The following is a 26076-nucleotide window of genomic DNA, read 5'->3' on the forward strand; positions in this document are numbered from 1 at the left end:
AAACTTTACAGTAACAGTCCATGTTTAGGGCATTTAATGTGCTTCTTTGAGAACATTTCTTCCTTCTTTTGAAAAGGGCCAGGGATTCCCTTTCAATTGGGCCAGTAATACTGAAGTTCTGCATCAAAAACTAGTGGATGAATTTGAGCCTCAAATTGACATCAGGGCTAGGTTTGAAGGACATTTCTGGTTAAGAAATATATATTTCCAGGGGCCTGTCTGGTTCAGAAGAAAAAGTGCTAGGAAATGAAATTGGATTGAAAACATGACAGATTTCTCTTAATTTTCTCGTACAATAAATCTAAGTTTGGAACCAACCTTACCATGATAAATCTTGTATGTATAAACATTGCTAACCAATATTTTATTAATACAGCTGGAAGACTATCCAATTAAACAAAATATTTTGCCTTTAAGATACCTTTCATAGCAACCCACATGCTATTCCTGCAACCTCCCTGCTCTTGGGCGGGCTCAGCAGATGTATCCCATGGCACCCAGTGAGGGTGCAGAGTTACACACACTCCACTCCAACTGGCAGACTTGGACGTCAACAGAGGTGAGGAAACTTCCTGCATGTTGAGAAGGTTGAACATTCTTATTTTACTGTTTGTTTTGGTGTTTTTTTTTGTTTTGTTTTGTTTTTTGTTTTGTTTTGTTTTGTTCTTTTTTTGGTTTTTTTTTTTTTTTTTTAATGTAAATGCAGGTTAGGGAATTTTAGTGGAATCATAGTACCACTTGCATTGGACCACTTAGACTGGAGCCCTAACAGAACAAAACTAATGCTTCAGCAAGAAGAAGACATGCTATCACATTGTAGATGAGGGTGAGCTGATATCTCTTTCTTGTAAAAGTGGAAATGAGAAACTAAGTCCATGTGAGGCTGTGACATTGTAGCTGCATGAGCATTGTCCCCAAAGGCACTTGCATTTTGACAAGTGTGGGAGCCTGTGCATTCCTGAGCACTTCTTGCAGCATGTACAAATTCCAAAGCACATCAGAAAAGCCCACACGTAGTGACCTGCAGCCAGCATAATCTGGTCAAAATACGGATCTTCACAATTCTAGCAGAGTTGAAGACAGAAATTAGTACAATGCCAAGGTAAAGGAGAAGGGAAGGTGTGCAGAAGCCCCATCAGCTCTTGGCACTGACTGTGAACCATATTTATGATACGGATGCCTCCTTTTTGCTTTTGAGGCCTTCTTTCCCAGTAAGAACCCCAGTCAGGTGATGAAAAGCACCAAGCTGCCTAAACCTGTTGGATGAATATCCCAGGGGATTGAAACAGGGAGGCGTTTCTGAAAACCCCGGTCAATGGTCTTTTGTACACTTAGATGCTTAAATAACTTTGGAAATCTGGCTCTTAGGTGATTAATCCACCTTCCACAGGCACTTAAGTATTCTAAATGAAATAGTTTATTAGGCAGCAACGCTGTGCTCTGAGTTCATGTTCATTAAGCAAAGTGTGGCTGGTTTCACGCAAGTGGCTATTAAGGTCTCTGGAAATGTGCTTTTTGGCTGGCAGGGAAGAAGCACAGTCCAAAGATTCGGCTGTAAGTCTGAGTCTGAGCTGTGGGTTCGCTCGCTGGCTTGGCTCTGCTCGCAGCACAAATCTGGGCAACTCATTCCATCCCCATGTGCTTCCTGGTTGGAGCCCGTAGGCACTAAGGGAACACAAATAATCATAGAGAGACATTTATAGTAGTTATTTTAAAATTATAAACAAAAGATTAGGAGGGCTTTTTCAAATTATGTTCCTGCTTCTCCTTTCACATTTCTAGCAATAATTTTAATATTTAAAGTAATCTTTAAAGGGTTACAAAAATTAGGAAATAAAAGAGTGAAAGTAATTGAAATACTTTGAGGGAAAATACTGTGTTTCTCTCTTGTATCTCATTATTTTTACCGGCTTTCAGACAAAAAGTGAAGAAAATCAAAATACAAAAGAATTACTGTATGCAAAAAATAAGAACAGTACCTAGGAAGGTGTGTGGAAGATACCCTACCTATGTTAGGATTATTTGGCAAAATTAATTTTTGCTAAGCTGAGTTTCTTTAGTAAGAATTACTCATTGTCTTGCAGCTTTGACTGCTGCACCAGCAAAACAGATGATTTTGAGGGAACTGGAGCAAATAATTTCAGTCTGTCCTGAGGCTTTCAACCTTTATAGCTCATATTTACATTTTCAAGTGTCTATTTGAACAAAAGAAAACAAAGTCCCTGGTAGCCATTAAGTGGTCATTTAAATAAATAAGATTGCATGCAGTCGGCATTCTGGCACTCGTTCTCAGGCAGGGTGTGCTGGTAATAAGTTGTAAATGGCCCACAGCAACAAATGAGAGCCACTGTGGAATTGTGAATTGGGAAACATGGGAATCCTAATGTCATCACATAATAATAAAAAATAAATTCCCCAGGTTTACTTTCAAGTAAGTGACAAGCAGGACTTTAAGTAGAATGGAGTTAAAAAAAAAAAATTATCCAAAAGGTGATTTTTCATAATTTGAGGATATTGTCAGTTCTGCCTTATTACTTGTTCTGTGAGAATGCAGTGGTGGGATGTAAAGCTGCTCCACTCACAGCAACAAGGCACTCCAACTTATCTTGTAAGAGTCCTAAAAGAACAAATGTATCATTCTGAAGATGCATCTTTTCCAACACTATGTCTTTGCTAGTGCCGTTATTTCTATGTCTGTGTATCTGTAGAGTCTCCAAAGAAAAACAGGAATTTCAATCTGGAAAGGGAAAGAAAAAGTGGAAAAGAAATACAGAAAAGAGAAAAAAGAAACAGAGAAAGGAAATGAATCAAAAAGAAAAAGAGGTTTAAAAAGGAACAAGAGAAAATTTTTAAAAAGTGGAAAATGGAGGGAGAAAAGAGAAAAAAAAAGAGAAAAAGTGGAAAAAGGATAAAACTTTCTTAGATGAGACCAGTAGGTGGGAGTGTTGACTTTTTTCCCAGAGCACTCACAAACCTTAACATGAACTTTTCTTTTCTGTGGAAGGGTAATTCCCAAGAAATGAGCAAATTAATCTTATCTGTGTTTTGCTACTTTAAAAGATATAGTCCTTTGTGTCACATACCAAAGTAAGCCTTCTTTCAGAAGTACTGTATTGTCCATATATTGATTTTGGCATCATGTTTTGTTTGGGAGATAGAAGGAAATTCTGATTTGTCAGGGTTTCATTAAACCAGCTTTGATTCTCACCATTCCCAGAGATGAAGAGGAAACTACTGTTCACCCTGGCAAATGCCCTTTCTTTACAAGAAATCAGAATGGTGGCAGAAAAAGGAAGAACATGCAAACACTTAAACAGAGGAAGCTGGGGAGCAAAATCAAGAGCTTTGGAAGTAATTTTGAACTTCAGAAGTAACTATGTTCATATTAGTTTTGAGACTTAGGGACATTTCTGGAAGCTAGAGTCAATTTCAAACAAGGTAACAGAATAAAACTAGGGAAGAAACATGGGAAGTGGGTCTCAGTAATTGGTAATGTCAATGTCTCTTGCTTGCCTTTCCTTTGGTTGCCAAGATATCTAGCACCAAGGTTTGCCACTGTGGCCATTAGTTTGTTTTGCCTCTGTATTTAGGGTGTCCATATTTACATAGCTGTGAGCTGCAGTGGGTATTTGTGAAAGTTGAATCCTGTTCACTGCGACTCTGCAAGCTGGGATTTAGCCATTGCCCTGCTTTTGCAAAGTATGGTAACATTTTCACTAAACATATTCTAGCTCTATAGCTACCAACAGCCCTGACCAGGGACCTGTGCACACACCTCTGCCTGTCATACAGGAGACCCATTTCTGCTCAAGCCTGTGCACCCAGACCCTGTCTGAGCAGCCTCATGGGCATGTCAGACTCTAGTCCTGTTTCTGGGTGTCTCTGGCTGCACCTCAGACCTTTGCTGCAGGCAGCTTTTCTTCTGGATGGGTTCTCAGACCCCTGGTGTATCTCATCTCCAGCTCCGTCTCTGGCCCTGTCGCTTGCTGCTTTTGACTGAACCTGTGTGACTGACTCAGGATCTGATCCACTACTGCCCACTGAGATAATGTACACATCCACAGCTGCCATCACACCTTAGGATGCAGTACATTCTGCCCCATGATGAAACTCAATTGTCACCCAATTGTCCAGTGGCAAACTGAGGCTATGATCCCTCCTTTAACTGCTGAACTCCTGCTTGTCATAATTTTTAGCACTGGCCAAACCACTTCCCACAGCAGAGAGGTCTGCACAAATCTATCATATGTTGTGGCACCCCTTGAAGCAGAACAACAAAAGGATGCTTCCCTCTGGAGAAAGAGAACTTCTTTTAATACCTGCGAACTGCATCTCCTATGAACTCTGCATCTTTAGATAAAGAGGTGCAGATGTCACGCCAAAGTATGAGGAGAGAGATCTTTTCTCCTGCCATGAAAACAGTTCAGATGTTACCTTTGAAATGGGTCTAGTTCCAAGAGCAAAGGTCTACAGGTTGGCAGGATGGCAGCCATGAAACTCTAAACCTCTTATGTCTCCAATTTGCTGACTGGGACAAGTTCTTCCTTGGCAACTGCACTTTGCAGTCTTGTGGGGTGGTCCAGTACCTGCAGGAGAGCAGAGAAAAATCTGAACTCCTGAAGAGCAAAAAGAGAATATTCTATCTATTTTGCAATTTTAATGCAATTCAATTGAAATTCAATAACAATTCCCTAATGTTACTCTACCGGAAATTTTGAAATAACAAAATTTAGAGCATAACATTTCCATTTGCACTAAAGGCATAAAAAGAAATAAATCCCAAGACTTGTGAAGCAGGAAGAGGAAGAGACCAGAGGGTTGAAATGAAAAGTTCTGTGAGCAATGAATCATGGTGGCAGTTTCTTACAGTAAACAACAGGAGCCTTCAAAGGATTAGCTTTTTCCTCTGGAAGCCTCCCACTAGTAAGGACAAACCAGCTTCTATTTGAGGTCTAACCCGTCTGCCCCTTCAAAGAAGGAGATTTCAGCATTTTCACCAGCTTCCTAAAGAACCTGTGTATTTCATGCCCACCACCTCCCACAATTCCAAGGAAGTTTGGGGCTGGTAATACCTTTGCATACCATTAAAGAGCTACAGTTTATTCCTTAGAGCCTTGGGAAGAGAGTTGTAGGAATAGAAATCAACTCATATTCCCTACATAAAACAGGTCAAACCTTTATTACAAATCCCTTGAAAGAAAATGTTACATATTCCAGAGTCAGCCTGTTGCTGTAATGGAAAGAAAATTAAGCTTGTAGTTCATGTAGTCTATCTTTATACAAGAATTTGTTCAGGCCTAAATCTATTTATGTTTTAAATAAGTATGCAGTGCTTTTTAAAAAGTATGTAAATTATTGCCTTTTCCAAAAGTCATCTAGGGCTGCAAGACTACTAACTTTACAGCTGCTGGCCTCACAAGGAGCTATTTTACTGAAACACATTGAACATATGCTTCTAATTAATTTACACCATTTCAAAGATGCTTATACAAAATCCTTCTGTCTGGGGTAAGGCTTTATGCTACCTTGGTCACATCTTGGTACTTTCCAGCTTCACAGAAGTGGAGTCTTCAGATACAGATCTGGTCCAGCTGGACCATCTGGGGTATTTTCCACTCTTCTTTCCAGTGCAGTTTGCTTTGATTCCTAAAAAAATTGCTAATCCCATTTTTCATGCTTGCATCTTCAGTATTTTTTCACTTTTCTACACCATTCTCTTTAACCTTTTGAAAACTGTAAATGAATATGCAGCGCATATTGTGAGGGGGAAAAATGTACTTACAAAGGCTTTAGTTTAACACATTGTTCTGTAATGAAATTGTGATTCAAACATAATCTACTGTCTTAGCAATATTTACAAAAGTGAACAGAAAGGGCTATACACAACAACATATGGTTTTTAAGTTAAGGATAAAATAGGTTTCTCCACATATATCAGAAGATATTTTGTAACATATATGGAAACTGCTACATATTTCTTCCAAATGCAATGAATAAAAGTATATCAATGTTTAATGACACTGTGAGTTTGATTTTTAACAGAATATAGGTATTTTATTTTGACTTTTTTTTTTTTTTTGTCTCTGTTGTAATCTTGAAAATCAATTCCTTAGCTTATCCTCTGAGCTCTCTTAAAAATGAAATCATTAGTCACATATTATTTATCTATATTGCAAATTACAGGTGTATCATTTCTTGGAGACTAGTAATCCACAAACCTCAGCAATCCTCAGAGGGTTCTCAAGAGCTTTGCCAAATAACTACTGAAATTAAACTGCTATTCATTTAAATATTAAAAATATTATCAGTTAGCTTTGAAGACTGGATATTGTTGGCGGTTTCTTGAAAATAAATACAAGTTGTGCTTCTGGAGTAAAGCTGTAATTATAGTTGTCTCAAATATCTGTCAAAATGATCTGTAAAGGTAAGCAGCATTGCACAGAAGATTCACTAATAGAAAACTACACTTGGTGGGTAGTTTTCAGTGGCTATCAAAAGTAGAATGACATGCTGAGTAGGTTTTGACAGGGATCTGCCCCAGAACCAGAGCTATTCAAGATGTTTCTAAGCAATTTGTAAGATTAAAAAGTATGTGTTCAAGTGAAAGCAGGCTCGTGGCTGGGGCAGATGATGCATACTGTTGGGGAGGCTAAACAATTCCAGCAAATGCCAGAAATAGTCTGGAAAAAATGGAAAGATATTCAGCAGGTGAGGTGAAAGATGGGATATTATGCAGGGTCCATCAGACATATAGATGCATACAGGATAAAGAGCAAATGAAAATACCCCAGATGGTCCAGCTGGACCAGATCTGCATCTGAAGACTCCACTTCTGTGAAGCTGGAAAGTACCAAGATGTGACCAAGCCTTACCCCGGACAGAAGGATTTTGTATAAGCATCTTTGAAATGGTGTAAATTAATTAGGAGCATATGTTCAATGCTTTTCTGTAGAAAGGGGATGAAGAGCACCTGTGGATGATAAACCAAGTGAAAATCAACATTTTGTGCTATTGCAAAGCAGGAGAACATGGTGCTGGGTTGCAGAAATACAGGTACAATTTTTAATAGACAAAGAGAAATCTTTCTTCAGTGTTAAGAAAACCTGAACTGAATTTTCTTGACTGTGATAGCACACGAGTACTGAGGTTGCTGCAATGGAGAAGGGAATAATCTCTTCACTCCATCTATAGCAATTAGAAAGGGAAACACCGAGCTTAAACAGCAGCAAGGGCATTCCAGCTGGACATTAGAAATCCCTTCTTTTCTGACAGAGTAGCACTGGACAGCACAGTGCAGACCAGGATGCAAACCCTCTATATCAGGCAAGGTAGTCATGGAGGAATGTTGTACTTGCCGTGGGCAAGGAAGATGAATTTAATGAACAATAAGAGCAGTACAGTTAAGACAGATTTTTGCCAAAGAATGGGGGTTGTTAGTCACTTGAAAGGGGAACTGCAAATGTAGCTCCAGCCCCGCGGGCAGATTGCAGAACAAAGTAAGTGCCTCATTCATGACATGGGAAGGAGAATGAGGGAAGGGAGATATGCCAGTTGCTGCCACAGAAGGAGGTACCAGTGCAAAAAGGAAGGAAAGGTAGTCTGGAGATTAAAATCAGGGAATGGAAGGATATTTCATACTTGCTGTTACTCAATGTTAGCAGTAAAGAAGACACTGAACTGCCTTGCACCCAGCTTTATGCCAAACTAACTCACTAACTGGTATGCTGCAGTGACAGCTTGAGAGGCTACCTAGGGCAGAGACTAGAGAGTGTTAAAGGGATAAAGTGGATGTTTATCAAAAAGGCCTTCAAAGGATGCACCTTGGCCATACAAGAGCCATGGCTTCACCCAGGATGGATTATGGGTCACGAGTTTTAACACTCTAATAAGTTTACATTTACATATTTGGGTTAATTGTTCAATTACAGCTTCAGCCTATGAAGTCCCATTCTTCCAGATTGCTCTCCTCAGTTTGCTGGTTTTTATCCATTTTGGGCCTGAGGCTTTGAATGTGTCCTTGGTTCTCCAGCTGGAAAAGGATTGTTTTGTCTAAATAAACTACATGGAGAACTTCCTAACACTATGTATGAAGTTCAGAGTTATATACCAATGCAGTAAAGAATCTAGATAATATGAAAGTTAAAAGTTAAGGCATCATAGCCAGGATGTAAACATCTACCCAGTCTACTAATTTTTGCAAATAGTAAAAATTTCTAAGCTTCGCAAACCTCAGCCTTACTGTGCCATGGCTTCCAGTTCTTTTCCTCTATGACTTCATAGTATTACTCAGAACACTGAAAGTTTTAGTGGGCCTTCAACAGTAAAAATTACAGCTGCCTTATCTCTCTGGTAGATCTTGGATGTTTTCCAATTACTCTTTATTTCCACCTGAAAAAAGGCAAGGAGCAAAACACGATACTCTGTTTGAATCACAGGGCTCAGTCCTGAAGGGAGTCCCGATAATTCTAGGGGAGATTTTTAAAACATGATCTGGCCTTGATTTTAGAATGAAGTCCACACTGAAGCAAGCATTAGGTGTTGCTTATGTCATCCTCAATATGCTATGGTAGTAGTTTTAACACAGAAGTTTTCGAAGTGGAGTATCCTGTAGAGACCATATATTGGCACAAGTGGGGATCAAGTCTTCAAATATTTTCTTCACTTACTTGTTGCTAAGTACGTGGAACCGCCATGAATGAAAAGCCCCATAAATAAAGTATCCCATTAACTTCTGAGACAACTTTTTATCAGACAAATTCTGCCATATGGCCAAGTTAGATGCTTAATGATTGTGACATAGTAAGTCCTTCTCAACCTTTGAATAAAATAATTGGAAATAAGTTTTCGAGAACTGACTAGACCAAGTAAGACGCTGAATTCTGATGACTGCTTGAAAATCCAAGTTCATTATTTCCTGGGTTTCTTCTCTGACAGTTTGACCTGGAAGATACATTTGGAACTATGACAGTGTGCATTTCAATATCTGCTTTGATCTATTTCATGTTCTTCTCTGTAGGGATCTTCTCTGTAATACCTCTCAGGTCTCACTCCTGAGTCAGCACATAAGTGATTAAGCAATTGCACAGCTGTCTGGCAAATGGTACTTGGAAATAATTATTAACTTTCTTGACTGGAGGTATTGAGTCAGATTATTATACCAAAGAATTTCTGGATACATCTTGCATGCTCCTTATGTACTTTGCTCTTTGGTTATTGAATGGCCCTGCAACCCTGCCCACTAAGCCAGGAATTCTGCAAGCTGAATCCTGGATTATATTTGTTTAAGCAATAGGAAGTGGAAATTAATTCTGAGCCAATTTGTATTTGGACTGGATATCCAGCCACCTCAAAAATGAAGCCAAACACAATGCAGAAGGGCAGTCTTTTACCCAACGAAAATACAGCCATTCACCCACACCTACATGTGGATGAAGCTAGATAGGCCCCTCCAGTCTAACCAATGTTCTAATTAAAGTTAAAAAAAAAAAAAAAAAAGCACTGCTTAAATTCCATTTAGGTTTGTGGAATTAAAAACCAAAAAGGACTAGATCATATGGTGTAACCTCTAAGTCACAGGCCATTAAATTTTACTTAGTTGCTCTGTTGAGCTCAATAACTTTTATTTGGCTAAATCACAGTTTGTGCTTTGGCCTCTAGTAAGGCAAGCAAGCTTTTTTTGAAAGATAAAGAGGGACAAAGTTGTTGTTTTTATTTACACAATTGAGTGCATATGTTGGTGCAGATATGTTCTTTTTTAGCACCTGAGAACTAGGTTTTAGCTTGGAGGATATGCTCAGGTGAGCGAGGAGGTGACCTGCCAGCCAGCTGTCACCCACGAGGCTCATAAGATGATCCATATCTTGCTGAGGAGAAAGCATGGGGAAAGAAGAGGGAGGGGAATGCACACAAACACACCAGTCCTGGTTCAGCTCCACCTCACGCATGCAGACTCCTTTCAAGGACTCCATTTAAAAACAAAGAAAGCAGCTCTTTGTCATTAATCCCTTAATTTGCACAAATACCTCAGATGTGTAATGTTTTCCAAACCACAGTTTTAAAGGCTCACATAATTAACAGAGTAATATAAACCACTCTTATTCTAGCTGACAAAAAAAGATGTGGCTGGTGCTAAAACAAGTTTCAAACTCAACAGACTGAAAGAGTGAATCACTCACACTTAGACATTGTGCAAGTTGATTTGAATCCTTTGTGTTTTATTTATATAATAAATTATGTTACATAATAATTTAACTAGAAATATATTATGTGATGATATCCAGATTCAAAAGTATAAACATCTTTCTGGCTTTTCTGGAAGGCTAATTGAATACTTATTTTAAAATATTAAAATAAAGACTCTCCTTTTAACAGAAGTGGGATGCCTTATGCTTGGTACTTTATACTTTTAATATTTTTAGAACTCCAGCTTTAATTTGCTGTTTTAACAATGTCTAATCTAGTATTAATTTTTTTTTTATTTTTTTAGAAATGCTACACACCCTGCAGAACTTCCATGCAGAGTTATGAATCAGTACAACTTAACAGCCACTGGAGAGCAGTCTACAAGCTGCAGTTAAGCATACTGATCATACTTTGGCTATATACAGATGTGATTTTACCTTGCTGTGTTTCCAGTGCTCATATTTATGTATTTTCTCCTGGACTGGCCAGCTATTGTTTTCTAGTTTCCTTCCCCACAGTGTGGATAGACTAAAATAGCCTGCAGAACTCCTGGAGGAAATATTTTATAATTCTATCCAGTAAAAGCTTGATACAAAGCCATTTAGCTTAGTGAATGCCTTTCTATTGACTGGAGTAGTTTGCTTCCAACCTTCTGGTTCACAGTCTCAGTGTTTAAATGACTGCACTGATGTTAGGGTTGATGAAATGAGGTTACTTATTACTTTTTATTGAGCCTGCCAAACAGTGTTTTGGTTCCTGTAGTTTTCGTTGATTACTCCTCTGATGAACTTGAGAGAGAATCTAATTCAAAGTTCATGGAGCTAAGGAAGTGATAAATCTGGACCACTGTGTTTGCTGCTGCAGGTGTGATATGGAGTCCAGGCCTGGAATTCTTCCCCTAAGCATGTACATCCACTAGAACCCAAGTAGCAAGCCTGACTGTTCCAGCTGTGTTGAGGATTGAGACACTTGGAGAAGGAACCTAAAGGAAGACACCTTGCTGTCTTATAATGAAAACTATTATAAACATAACCTCATTATTTACAGCCAATAATATGATTCCTATTTTTTAAATGAGGTTTCAATTTCCCTGGGTGAAAGTTACACCTGCCAGAAATTTGCTGAAAGAAAAACATGGTAAAAATGTGGGTGTGAAATCCTGTTTGGAAAAATGGAGACCACCAAAAAATCTAAATAGTCTTTTCTGTGTAGATCCTGTCCTTTGCATTGTTATAGTGTGCATTGCTGTCCATCTCATACTAATCAATGGGAAGTTTGGTTGGATATCATAATAAGGACTTTACTAGACAAGCAATGCAGGCTAGCACATAAAGTCCAACCACTTAGACACACAGTAACAATTTGGTTAAAAGTTCTAGGAGTTTACTACAGGCTTTGTCAGACCTCTGTGGTTTCTGTTTGAAATTACAGCAGATTTTTTCCAGTGGAGCATAGCAGCCGAATGTGAGCCCCATGTGCAGAGTGGGAGGTTTCTCACATTCCCACCTTGCAGTCAAAAAATTTTCTGGCAGCAAGAAGTGCTAATTTAACAAATTTCTTTCCAGTGCCATTTTGCCAGCAGGCAACCAGAAACATCCCTAGGTGTTCAAAGCAGAGGTGATGTTGGGAATGGAAAAAACCAAGATTTAGCCAAAGAAGCTTGAGGCCACTCCTGAAGCTCTGTCCTGGGAGGCCACCCACTTCTGCATAAAGCCAATACCTGACCTGATACACGTTTGCATTTAAATAAATGCTAGTTCAGTTGCCACCAGTGAGAATAAAGCCTCTATAATTTTGGATGAGGTCCCTGTATGTTGACAGAGAAGCCCCATCTTGGTTACCCAGTTTTCTCCTGTATATCTCTTCCTTTTCCTTCTTTCTGTCCCTCAGTTCTTGTTTTCCCAAAGCCAAAACAGTGATTATCCTGAAGTGGTTACAGGAACTTTCTTGAGGTCTGGTGAAATACCTTTCCTTGTTTGACTCAGTAAGTTTAATAGCTTGGTTTGAGAGGCAAAGCATGCCTGCAAAAGCACACCCTTCTAAACAAGCTGTAGGGATTTCTATACAGTTAGTCTTTGCCTGGCCAGAAGAGACAGCTCTTCAGAAACACCCTGGAATGAAAAGAGAACAGGATGATGAGAAGGGTGGTATTCAAAGATTAACCACCAGAATTAAGCAGATACTTCTATTAACCATCTGGCTCAGCCACACCAATGGTTAATTTGATCCAGAAGGCAGAGACACTACCTCATACTCCATAACATATGAGTCAGTGAAATCATCTGACAAAGATGATCAAGTAATTATAGTCTCCAAAATGGTCAGATTTGTTGGTAGAGTTGGAGGTGGGACGCAGCTGATGCTGTCACTTCCTCACACACCAGGGCTATAGTCAAACCCTTTAGCATGATGGCTCGAGTCCTGCCAAACAAATCTTTCCTCAGTTAACCAAGAAAACTTTTTTTTCCCAATAATCGTGTAGTGACTGTAAAACACAAATAAAATATTGAACATTTTGGGCCAGATTCTTTAGGGGTCCTTTGCTGCTGGAGAGTCTGGTGGTCCTTTGCTGCTGGGCAAAGGGGCTGCAGCAAATAAAAAGTGGTGATCACCTCAATTAGGAGGTTGTGGGTGTAGCACTGGATTCTACAACACAAAAAATGTTTTGGAAGGAGTGCTGTCATTAGCAGATCTGGTCTCTTGAGCATAGAGAAGCCAGAACTGAGAGTATCAGAAATGTCACTGCTAATCTGCCCTATAAAATAAAATAACAAAACAAAACAAAATAAAACAAAACAAATTAAAACAAAACCTAAAACAAGCAAACCACCAAACCAAACCAAACAACATACCCATGTTTCTTAGGGCAAAAGCCTTGAGAGAATGAGCTGGTTAAAACTAGCCACTGACGCTGAAAATATGTTTTGGTTGTTTTTTTTTTTCCCTTGAACTGTGGCTTATTAGTAGCCTTTCTTTCATCAGTGCCTGGCTATCCTTTAAAATGCAATATGGATGTGTCATTCTGAGAGGTGGGGAATTTGATTTTTTTGGCGCTGTGGCAAATGTTTTTTGTCTGTATTGCAAAGGCACTGCCCTACCCAGCTGGTCCCTAAGGCCAGCTCAGATCTGGCACCCTTGCTTGGAACCTTGGAACCCTACCAGGGGAGGAAACAGGTGAGAAAAAACTGAGAAAGTAGGGATCTGGTACCCTCAGCTTAGGAGGTCTGTTCAAGCCAAGGCACTCACCCATGATCCCTGTGCCTGGCCATGTGCCTCACTGATTTGGACACTGGCTCTGGCTTGCAGACTTGATATTCTGGCTTGTCCTTGGTTTGCCTCATTGCTATAGATTAGCCTGGTGAACTAGACTTGACTAAGCCTGGCTACTGCCACAGGACATGCTCTGCTATTTGTTTCTGGGTGCTGTAGTACTGCATCCCTCGTCAGTGAAATTGCTGCCCAGCCTACGTGGATATAGCCCTTGTCTCCCAGCCTCACCCATGCTGTTCCCTCAAACTTGCCCCAAGTGTTTGTTCAGCTATCAATTTATGGCTGAAAAAACAGCGTGGTGTCAAGCAACAGGGAAGTGATGACCTGTATGAGACAAGAGTAATCTATGGGATGCAGTCTCCCACTCTCTATTTGCAGTTCTGCTACCTGCGTAGCCCTGAGAAGTCCACTAAGAGCAGGAGAACACAATAATCCTTTGGCTGCTGTAGGATTAGCTAGTGCCATTTATGAAAGCCTGCCTGGCACTTGAGGATTTGTGGAAATTCAGTGGGATTCTTTGGTATTGACCCTGTGGAGGTCAAGATCCCACTCCTATCAAAATACTGTAAGGCTGAAGGCATCCTTGAAGCATCAAGCAGAATGTCACTCATCCAGGTCAGGGGCAACTGTTGCAGGTCATTCCTGATAAATATTCATCTAGCCTGTTATCAGGGAACTAAATTATGGGGCTGCCACAAGCTGCCATTGTGATCTATTCCAGTACTGTAAATTCTTAACCTTAAAATTATGCTATATTTTGTCTTATCCATAAAGAGGACAGAAAATAGATTACTCCCTAACTTTTTGTAGTAACTTCTTAATGCATTTGAAGACTGTCTTGGTTGTTCCTTCCTTCCTGGACAGTATCACTCACTCCTATGCTAAAAGACTCTACTTTTTTCCCAAACTTTGTTTCCAAATTTTTTAGAATTTGGGAATTTTCATGGTTGTCCTCCATCTTCTGAACATCCTGCAACAAACACAGTCCCCTATTTGAAACCCTAACACTAAATCATGCATCAGTATTACTTCACCTACATATAGATTATACCTGTATCTGTACTATGTTTTCTCTTTCAGTAACAATATGCTTTTGTTGGTTCCATTAAAAGTTCTATACTTATTTCTATGTCACAGCTCCTTATCCTATGTTTTTTAAACTGATGAGTTCCACAACCCCCTCACCAAAATGCACTATTTTGAATTAGTTCATATTGACTTAATATGATTTTTCCCACAGACCATTTTATCTGAGATAATGTTTATTTCTAATCTAACTTATTTACATTCCCACTCAGCCTCTATTCCATCTTCTAGACTGTTAAAGAAAACACCACCTTGCATAGATCCATTCCTTTGCTATGGATTTTAGCTGTCAGTCACATTTCAGCAAAAAGACATTAAATAATCTGTTTTTCACTGTCATTTGCTAATAATTACTCTTCCATTAAGTAGCTCATTAACTCTGTTTTTTCCTATTATTAATGCACTGATAGTAGGATTTTGCAAGCAATGTTTGCCACGACTATCATCTTGCTGGCCTATCTGGTGTTGCTCTTTTGTGTTGTTGAAAATAATTTTTAGTACTCTGATACAATTTCTACTTATATAATTTCCTCCCATGTTAGGGATCAAAGGGATATAACCAAGTTGGTCACTTACTCTGCTTCCTGACCACTGCCTGCACCTGGAAAGTTTGCAGTTGCACCTTTAATATAATTTCTTTCATGGTACATGATTTCTTTTTAAATTCCCTTTTTTTCCTTAGATTAGGCTTCCAGGAAATGTTACCTAACGACTCTCTGGATAACTGAAATCTGTCCTCCTGAAATCCTGTTGACTTTTACTGCAGTGTTGCCTCTTTCTAGTCCCAAGGAAATGTGAATTCTGTCATTTTCCCATCACTGGCACCCATGCTCCTCTTTGACCAGCTCCAGCACCCTCTGTTTGTTGGTTCAGAGCCAGCACAGTTTGTGACAAATCAAAAGAAGTGCTACCAGGGTCTGACTCTGTCAGCACCTAGCAAACAGTTAATGCATTCTAATGGGGTAATAAAGAAGTAATTCTGCATATAATTCTTCTGGGTTTGGTCACAACTAATCACAAAACAATTTGTCCCAGGCACGTAAGGCTGTGGGACAGCTTTTACCCCCTTGAAATACGCATGATAGAAGAACAGCAGTAATTTTTACCTTACACTTAGCCAGAAATAAAATGCAAAAGGATACATAAAAAGCGTGAACAGCATATATCTAGCCAAATACAGGTGCCATTACAAAACAACACAGTTCCAGAAAAGCAGAGTCCTCTCTGGTCTGTATCCTGTATCTCTTACATTCTACTCATATGTTCTATGAGTGGGGAGACAATTTGGAAAAGCAACCACAGGTATTTTGACAAACCTTCCAAAAAATATTCTAGACTACAGGACAGTAATTTCTTTTCATTTTCCTGCTAAAAACTTTTATAACTCACTTCTTTCTTTGCTCTCTGCTATAGCCCTGAGCTCAGTGACAAGGAACAGATGCTGACTTCCCACCCCATTTCAGTTAATTCATTGAATAGCTAACATTTGCTTAATGGGAACTCTCTTAACAGACACCATATCACTCTGTAAGTGCATTGGTTTTTTTCCCAAGGATCTTTTTTATATAGTGTGAGAAATACAGACTTGTTGTTTTCTTTTCTGATTAGAAGTCTTTTGGACAAGATTTATATAAGGATTTGGGTGTATATTAGACTGTATTTATGGAAGGCCAAGAAAAGAAAAAATTCATGAAAGAAAGAAGATAACTCTTGTACTGTATTCTGATATCTTTCCAGAGCAGCAATTCCTGATGTCCTGCTTCACATTAGTAAGTGGACTAAAGAATTCCAATGGGGGTACAAATTCTGCATTGTTGAAATTTACTCCCCATAAAGAAAATGTCTGTAATAAAAAGGTGAATCTTGGTACATCAGGACACTGGACAGAGATACATGGATTTGTCTGTGTATGAGTTGTGGCATTTGGGAAAAACCTGGCCTTCCAGTAGTTGTTCTTTTCTCTTTCTTTGGGCAGACTTTCAAGGCTTATCATATAACTTTTCGTTCCTTCTCTGATACCCCCTCCTGGAAAAAAAGAAACCAAATCCAACAAATAAGATCTTAAACAGTCACATTTTAATATTGATGTTTTTCATTCTCATCAGGCCCAGTGATTTCTCATGGGTTTTCAAACCTACCAATTAAATGTTGACAGCATTCATTCTGTATGGTGTATTTTCATATCACTGCTATCCTGCTGGAAGCACTGCATGTGAAGACCATCATAGGGAATTGGATATTTTGGATTCAGCTTCTCTCTTTGTGAGCTTCTCTAAATTATGCAAACTTGCTTGTCAGGTCTAGCAAAATTATATGTTTATTGTTTTCTGAACTTCAATCACTACACTTCTCAAAGAACTGCCAACATCTCCCTTAAAGGTCTCATGACTCCTAGTACATACTGAAATAATCATGTTGGGCAAAAGTGTTTTTAATCAGTCATGCACAGAGAATTCTCCTTTTCCTTCCAGTTACAAACCTGTTTCTTCTCTCAGGTGTTTTAACGCCGGTGGCTGCAGTCCAGTTAGCATCAGTTCACAAAGCTGCAGGGGACAATTGCATATGCTAACACATCGCTGGGCCTTTTTGTATTCATGGCTCTTTACTCCCTGCTGGGAATGAAAAGGGACATTTATTTGGTGTTTTTTACAGAAACAATGTCCATAATTAAGTACCTCCAGTGCTGGCTAAGATACAAAGGAACATTTGTTAATTATTTCCGTGTGCTTGAGGAAGACATTGCACCAAGGGCTGACTTGCTTGGGGACCACAAGCAGAGAAGTACTAGACTGTCACTGCCATGCTCCTTTTAGACAAAACAGTATTTTTTTTAGAGTCAGAGCTTGGCTTGGATTCCTGGCTGCTTTATCCGAGCCCCAAAGGTATCCACAGCCCCGGCTGTCCCTGCCTGCCAACAGGTTCCTCCACCCCTGCTCATGGCCCGGAATCCCATATCATCAGCCTCTGCCCAGAGATGCTGCAGAGGGCCAGGCTCCAGCTAACCATAGCCCTGCCCATGTGCCTGAGGCTACAAAACATAGCCCACCATGCTGCCTGAAGCTCTGCCAGCATCCCTATTTCTTCATGCCCATGCTGTTCTTGCAGCAAGCACAGGAGGGCCTGAGACTTGCACACCTGGTCATGCCAGTCTCTCAGGCACAAACTTTTAGCATGGATATAAACAGTGACACCAACCTCAGCCTGGATCCTGCTCTTCCATCTGTTTTACTGCAGGGTAGCACAATTTCTTGGCAGTGTTGGCGATTGATGTGAGAGAGCAACATGGCACTGGAACTGGAACTGGCCTTTGAAACACCAGGTTGTGCAGAGTGCTGTAAAAATCACATCATGACAGCACCAACAGGAATTGGGTCTCTGCCCTTCAAAGGATGAATCTTTGCCAAGAATTTAGCAAGTCTGACCACTTACCCACCCCTTCAAAAGTAAGCAGGCGAGCCTTTGTGAAGAGGAAAAGGAGGCTGTTAGTACTTGGTGGGCTGGGCACAAGCCGCAGATGCTGAACACAAAGAGCTCCAGCTGGGAGTCAGTACCGCCAGGAATTTTCCCCCCTCTACTACAGAGTTGAAGCACTGATGACTCAACTTCTTTTTCCACTGAAAAGGTCCTCTTGGAAAGAAATCCTGCCTGTTGGGAAGTGCAAGATTTGTCAGGCACAAAAGAGCCACCTGAGAAGCAAATGGTTCCCAAGTGCTGCTTATCTCCAGGCCCTGGCCTGGAGGCTCACCTTATAGAACCATACTTGAAACCTATTATTTCTGCTCCACCTGCTAAGTCACTATGTCATAGCACTGAAGCTGTGGATCACTCCATATGCCCTCAAATCTTAAAGAAAACAGTTAGAAAAACAATTATGAGACTCTTCCTCCATTCATCTTCTTGTCTCTGCCCATTCTTCACTTCGAGACTCTCCCTCCATTCATCTTCTTGTCTCTGCCCATTCTTCACTTCTACTTATTTCCTCATGAGATCTGGTGCCCTTTCCTATCATGCCAACATCTGCACTTTCACATTGTTATGGATCTCCCTTGGACTCACCCTTCCCTCCTTTTGCACATGCTTTCCACAGCTCCCTAGCTCTATGAAGTCAATGAATACAACTATTTGCTGCCATTACTTTAAAACAGTGAAGCAGAAAAAGAAGCTATTTCGACAGTACTTTATCCTGGGCCTACCTTGCTTGCTTGCCTACTGGTATAAACCAAAAACTCCCCAGAAAGGACAGTGCACTTGGATGAGCTGCTCATCCTCCATTGGTTCCTTTTCTGCACTCCCCAGCCAGCCCTGGTGGGGCTGTGAACAACCCCAAGATGCCACTGTGGACTTCACAGCTGGGGACAGGATCCAAAGTATTTGGTAGCCACAGATAAGCAAAGGAAAATGTGTTTGAGTCATCATTCTTCTGTGACCCATAGGCACTGATTTAATGGAGTTCACAGTACCATAATGCACAAGTTGCTTAAACTATTGGATGAGGATCATTCAGAAGAACCCCAGAAAAAACAAATATAGTCAGTTTTCCCCTTTGCTGCACTGAATGATGCAGAGAAAGAGGGCTCCGCTCAGTCCAATGACAACTTCTAACTCCTGTTCAGAATAGGATGCAGTGGTATCATGTCAACTTTTACCACAGCTCTAGCATGAGTGATGTTATTATTGTAATAAAATCAGGGATACCTTTGTTTTACAGTGAATAAAGCCAGCATTTTAAATCAGCTATTTCTATTTCTGAAGTAAGGCTGCTTATTTCCTGCAAGAACTTACAACTGGTTCACAAGACACCTTAAACCACACATAGTTACCTTTCCAAATTTCAAAGGCAATGTGGTCACATCCCCACTTAACCACTGAAATCATCAGGACTGCAATATATATAGTACTCAAGTGTAATAAGATTTCAGGGTATAGATGTTCTCCCACCTCTTTACTTTTCTTTAACATTTAAAGTGCTATTTTTTGTAATCTAATACACTTCATTCCTTTTCTCCTACTACCCCTTTCTTCCTTACTTTAAATGACATTTATTTTCTTTCCAGTTTTCCCTCTCTGCTTCTTCTTTGTTCATTTTACATTATTTCCTGGTTTAACTAGCTCAACTTCAATTAGCTGTGCTCTCCACCCTTCTTTCCCTGAGATACCTGTTTTTATCCACCAGTATCAAGTAAATTTCTTCACATCTGTCCTATCTCTTTCCCCCAGTTCTTGGCATGGCAGCTTTAAAGGTAATGCTGCACATAACTGCTCTTTGTGTCTCATGAGACTTTGTCAGACCATTTACTCACTGGGAATAAAACTTTTACTGGACGCCCATGCTCAGACAAGCATCTCCTCTTCCAGGGATCCAAGGGGGCTGGAGGTGCAGATGTGCATCACTCTGCTGTCTCCTCTTTCCATGGGGCCTTGTCAGTTTTAGAAGCCAGAGCTGGGTGCACACGGACGTGTGAGAAAGTGATTATGGGGTGGGCAGACAAAGCTCTAAGTAAGGTAGCACATGCCATGGTACAGGTGCTGGAGGCAGCAAGGAGACACCAGTGCAGCCTAGCACTCAGAGTGAATATTAATCCTGGAGTCCCTAAGGGCTGCTGCTCCAGTTTGCAGCTGCAGTCTGACATAAATTGCTGTCAACACCAGAGCAACTTAGGTAAAATCTAGTACCTGAGCCACAATTGAGCCTTCAGTCTCTTCTGTAAATGTACTTTGGAAGACTTTGGTGACAGAACGGTCTTTGTGCATTAAACCTGGAATGTGCCTGTGCATGCCAGGGGCAGACCTAGCAGGATTATGGTAGCTGGCTAACTGTGTCTGTAGCCACTACTGCCAGACTTATAAATGGGACAGAAATTTAAACAACTTAAAGGGGGCTTTTTTTGGTTTTTATTTTTATTTTTTTCTTTTTAGCTTCAGTCAGCTGGAACCTGAACTGGGCTACACCCTGTCTGGTTTCACTTGCCTGTATCTAGTATTACTATTGACCAAAAATACAAGTATGAACCCTGGTAAAGTGTTCTCAGTTAAGCCTGGCTGGGATGCTCCCCTTACAGAAGTGACAGACTGCAGACTCTTCTGTTCTGAATCACTCAGGAGTGAGCAGGAAGGAGATCTACTGCTCTGAATAGAGGAAGAGCAGGAGGTGCTTGTCACCTGAGAGTAAAACCAAAGTAAAAGGTCATCAGTCAACTGATGCACTTGATTAATCAGGTAATTTATGAAAAGTATGGATGAACTTCCCTCCTCAGTAGAGTATTTTTGGGAGAAATAGTCAAGGAAAATGCTACATCTGAAAAACAGATGGGACACCTGTGGGACACTGGATAACTGAGGTAGGAAAAATAATGTTTGGAGAAAGTAACCAAAAAAAGGCTCTTAGGCGTGTGCATATGTAGGCCCCAGGGACGGGGACTCCTCTATCACAGCTTCAGGACTTACACTGTCAGCCTGACTCACCAGTTTTTTGAGCAGAACAAGAAAAAAATCAGGCCAATGAATGGACTGCCAAAGAAAGCGAGAATTGACAAGCTTATCTAGCCACATAAAGGACAATTTCTAAGGCTGTAGCTCATGCACTGTTCTAGGCAGTTCAGACAACGGGAGAGTGAACAATATGTATGTAAATGTATGTATGTAAATGTAATGAAAACACGTAAATAAGTAAATGTATGTAAATAAGTAAAGAAAGGAAGCTTGCTCTTAAGTCCCTCTAATCTCAAATCAAATAAAGGTTTGTGCCTCATTTCTGGTATACGGAATCCTGAAACTCTCAGAATTTGATATCCTTCTATTTTCTTGTCATTTTAAAACTAACAGGTGGAGTTCATGTGTGGTGCCCCTCCTCTCTGAATCTGAGACTTTACATACATAAAACAAGCACTTAGTGGGATGAAGTAATTTTGCACAAATAGTAGTCGATGTTGCCAACTTGATAAAACTTCATGTCCTTGTCGAGAAAAGGCTTCAGCTGGAGGAGGCAGAAATGGTACAGCTGGGATGACATCCTGCAACTCTGTAACCGTGATGTAATACAAATGCTCCATGGCATCGCAGAGTGAGGCTGCAGGAAGGTAATTCAAACCAAGAAAGTGGGGAGCAGCATGCAAGAAAAGAGTTCAGAATTCGAGAGTACAGTTCCATTTGAAGGGCAGCATGCTCCTAGATTCAGTTGTGTTGTTTTTTTTTTTTTAATATACTATACAGATTTTCAATGTTATTGAAAAATTTTTGATCATGTAGCACAATAATAGAAAAATTAACAGTAGGATGGTCATCTACAGATGCAGAGGCTCCATCATCCATTCCCATTGAGGAAAATGTGAAATCCTACATGGAATAACACCAAATCATGGGCAGGCACCTTCTTCCTTGTACATACAGAGACCAGCCTGCTGCCTCGGTAAAAGCCGTGCTGGCCCAGTGCCTCATCAGAAGAAGAAACACTTGTTGTAAATCCCATTTTCCAGAAGCCTTTGGTCCGTTTATAACCAAGCGTTTCCAGGGTGGGAGCGCTCGGGACCTCCGGCGCGGCCCCCGCGGCGGTACTCGGTGACTCCTCCGCGCCGCGGGGGGCGCTGTGCGCCCGGCCCCGCTCGCCTCTCGTGGCACCGCCGGCGCATCCTCCGGCCCGACACGCGGTCAGGAAGTCGGGCAGCCTCACTCCCCTCACTCCCCCCACTCCTCCTCCTCCTCTTCTTCTTCCTCCTCCTCTTCTTCCTCCTGCTCCTTCTCCCCGGCCGCGCCCCGCGCCGCCGCTCCCAGCCAATCACCGCGCCAGCTTTCGGCCCGGCGCCGCTCCCGCCCCTTTAGGGCAGCTCCGGGGCTCCTGATTGGCTGCAGGGCCGGGCCGCGCGGCGGGAGCGGCGCCGAGCGCGGGGCGCGCTCCCGGGCTGCGCGGCGGGAGCGCGCCTGCGGGGGGCTGCACCTGCGGCCGCCGCGGGGCGGGGCGGGGCGGGGAGGGGCGGGGCGGCAGCGCGGAAATGCAGCGGCGGCGGCGGCCGGGGCAGCGCAGGTAACCCCGGGTGCGGCAGGCATCCTCCCCACCCCCAGCGCCGGGAGCCTCGCCCCGGCGGCCGCGCCTCCGCTCCGGGATACCTCCGCACCTGGGACGCGCCCGCCGCCGGGAGGATGGCGCAGCCCGCGGCGGAGGAAGCGTGTGGCTGCGCCGCTGCCGCGCCGGGAGACGGCGGCGAGGAGATGAACGGCAGGAAGGTGGCTCTGATCACCGGCATCACCGGGCAGGTAACGGCGGGGCTCCCCTCGCTCGCGTGCCCTCCCGGCGGCGGAGGGAGAGGGCATGGGATGGGATGGAGCTGCCCCGGGGCTCCCGCCGGCAGTGGCGGCTGGGGCCGGGCGCGGGAGAGGGGCACCGGAGCGCTCTGCCGGGTCTGCCCCGCGCCTTCGCTCCCGGGCCCCGGGCACATCCCCGCGGGTGCCTTCCCAGCCCGATGCCCGCTTCCCTCTCCCGCTGGTGCCGCCAGTGGCACGCCGGGCTGGAGCTCCCTGTGACAGGCTGGGTTAGAGGCGGACAGACCACCTCGTGGGTAGGGCTTGTCTGCCCCGGGGGTCTGTAGTGTTCTTCAACTGGTGTGAACAGGATGGGGTGCAATGCTTTTTATGTCTCGTGTCTGGACTGTCTTATAGTAGTCTGTACCAGGAATTCCTGAGAAATCAGCTAAACCTGTGTAGGGATGAGGTGTGAAGTGAGCGTCGCTGAGAAAGGAGCTGCACCTAGGAAAGAGAGTGTGAGGAATGTTGGGACTCTTCATCCTGACGTCTGCAGTGGGGAAGGTACCAGTGCAGGTGTGAGGCAGCCAGCGTTGGTTGCGACCTGATCAGGCTCATCACTTTTCACTGTGACACACTGGGCAGCCATGCAGTTACAGTCAGTACCTGCTTTGTACTCAAACCTGAATGGATGACAAAAGTGTTTCCCCAGGCCACCTGTTTTGTATTCGTGTACGTTCATTTTCATTTCCGTCTCCAATTTTTTTGGCTATATTGCTCATAGGGATAATGATGCTCTCAGAGTCCTGGTGCTTTGAGCAGAAGGTGCAGGAGAAAGATGGCATGGAAAGAGAAAGAAATCATGATCTCCCTTGGAGCAACTTCTGCATGATGAAAAAAAGATATGATGGTGGTGAGTTTTAACCTGGTGAGGTGTTCACAAGGGTTGATATCTGCAGTCTGTAGCTTGTGCTGCTACACTTCCAGTAGGCAGCTGGGATAGTTGGTTGGACTGTTTGTGCACACAGAGATTTGCATTGCAACGACTTTGCTGGAAAGTGGGTGCTAAATGAAAAGTTGTCCTGGACATGCTTACTCGTATTTGAGGAACGTCTTATTTGCAATGTAGATACCTCCTACTACCTGGAAAAACTTGATCTCTTTGCACATTGCTTATCTCCAGGAAGATGCTGGTACTGAAAGACTTCTGCTTAGAGGGTGTATCTCCTGTGATTGGTATAACTTGTTAAGTAAGTAATGTATAGTAGCCATTAAGGCTCATTTTAGAATCCCAATGGAACAGCATTTTTTCTTTATGGCTTACATTTAGTCAGTGACAGCTTCATACATGGAAGAACTTCTTCCCCTTCAACTGTGACTTGTCCTAGTATGTTTGCTGACCCACTATGAGGTGCTGATGTGGAATTGTTGAGAAGTCCATGAGCACTGTGAAAAAGTACGGGTCAAAACAAACACGTTGCTCTTTTACTCCGAGACAGTCAATGCTGTCTCTCTATTTTATAGTGGAAGAACCAGTGGGTTCTTTGTGAGGGAGTAAATCCAGAGACCAGTTTTTCATCTGCAATCTGAGAGAACCTGCACTGTGCTTTGAACATTCACCTGCTGCTTGTGTTTTGCCTTATTATGCCTGGTCTTATGTGTTCTTACCACACTTTTTGGTCCACGCTCTTCTCATGGGTTAGCAGCTGTCTGCCAATAGCAGGCTGGGGAGAACCCTGCAAAGGGCTGTTTAACAAGGAGATGTAACTATGTCTGAGAAGAGGAAAAACTAGTGATCTCTGAGTACTAACACTTTTGCTTGATGTTTATTTCTAGCAAGAGCACAGTCAGAGCTTTCCCAAGGACTTCTTTGGTGCTGTGTGAAAAGTCTTCCAGGTTGTTGGCAGAAGTGCATTTCTCTTCATCAAAGATAGTAAGTTAGAGGCCTGTAGCTACAACACCATGGTTCTTTCAGTATTGTGTTTTCTATATTATTTGGTCTGTTTTCAAAGCAGCTCTTCCTTCTTAGCTTAACTTTTCACAGGCATATTATTTATCATTGGAACATGTGGAGAACCAGAGCTAGGAAAGGCCTTTGTGTGGGTCCTGTAGTTCTCCATAATTCTGAGATTTGCTGTCAGAATTCCTGGTCCATCTATTTTCTTAGATGAATTTTAAAGAAAGTAATGTACTACTTGTTCCTTACCCCTCTTTGAAGAGGATCACCCAGAAATGGGGGACTTGGATTTTGTTTCCTGTGTGAGAAAGGGAGACCTGCATCTCCCTGTCCCTGAAGAAACAGTAAAATATGTTTGTAAACCTAGTTACCATGTGTAAAATGTACAAATTGGAAGCTAGAGCTCAGGCTTTGTGTCTCCCAGGCAATTATTTTAACAACTGTGCTAAGGAGTATTGGCTTGTTTCACATTCTTTCTTTAACTGATGCTCTTTCAAGGTGGGAGATAAAGGCTTGGATCTCTTCAGACCGAAGGTGGTATAGAACAGAATTGGATGGTAAACTCCCCTTATTTAAACTGTGCCCTTTCTGCTACAGCAAAAAGCAAACTATAACAGTTGTATTGTGTAAGGAACCTACTTTTGTTTGTATGTGGCCACAGTGCTCTGAGAGTGTTTGCTGAAGTAATGCCCTGTAGGACCTGGCACATAAGGATAGGTAAAAGAGAAGTATTGAGCTGGATGTGGACCATGACAATTTTGGGCAATTGTGGAGTAGGGTTTTTGTAGTTAGAGTACTCTTGGGCCAAGTGAGGTGCTGCTTGAACTGTAACAGTCCTTCCTGAGTTGAGATGATGCCAAGTGTGCTTAATCATAGTGTTGGAATCAGACAACCCATTATTTTTGACAACTTCTGTGTAACCATGAACATGTGGATTGTTCACCTTTTCCACTGACAAAAGTTGGGGTTTTCTTTCTAGGATGCAGAAAGAGTTGAGCTCAGATAGTTACACTTTGATAATGGAGCAATTGACTGACAATGCAGCTTTTAACTGAAACATAAAATAGAGATATGGCTGAACTGAAGCTTCTGATTAAGGGACTTTTAATGGGGTTTCTGAGACTTTACAGCATGCCAGAGAAAAATGGGCTGTCTGCACAAGTTCTTCTGTTTAGTGAGAGACTGGAGGCACATGCCATTTGTCAGCTTAACTTCACTCATTAGTGAAATCAGTTCTGGTGACTTTTCTTCTAGATAGAAGACGTTTAAAGGACAAGTATCTGCAAGGGTGAATGCCTTACTGATAAGGGGAGTTTGACCTCTGGCCAAATAACAGGAGGAGTTTGCTC

At 42.0% G+C, this 26076-nt stretch overlaps 1 protein-coding gene across 7 annotated transcripts in view; it reads left to right on the plus strand.

Moving 5' to 3' along the window:
* Positions 1 to 22506: 22506 nt before the first annotated feature.
* Positions 22507 to 26076, plus strand: part of GMDS (GDP-mannose 4,6-dehydratase) — a 405646-nt gene continuing 402076 nt past the window's right edge. For 3 of the 7 annotated variants that reach the window (XR_014953312.1, XM_085573452.1, XM_021530573.3), the window contains exon 1: positions 22507 to 22785. Coding sequence is in view for 3 of the 7 variants with exons in the window: in XM_085573452.1 (XP_085429578.1) it covers positions 22672 to 22785 (114 nt within the window). In the remaining 4 variants the exon portion in view is untranslated. Of the gene's footprint in view, positions 22786 to 23554; positions 23684 to 24606; positions 24704 to 26076 lie in introns of all 7 variants that reach the window. The other 4 variants (XM_085573454.1, XM_085573455.1, XM_085573457.1 and 1 more) reach the window with 3 other exon arrangements.

This window comes from Lonchura striata, chromosome 2, assembly GCF_050655825.1.
Source record: "Lonchura striata isolate lonStrDom1 chromosome 2, ASM5065582v1, whole genome shotgun sequence".
NCBI lineage: Eukaryota > Metazoa > Chordata > Aves > Passeriformes > Estrildidae > Lonchura > Lonchura striata.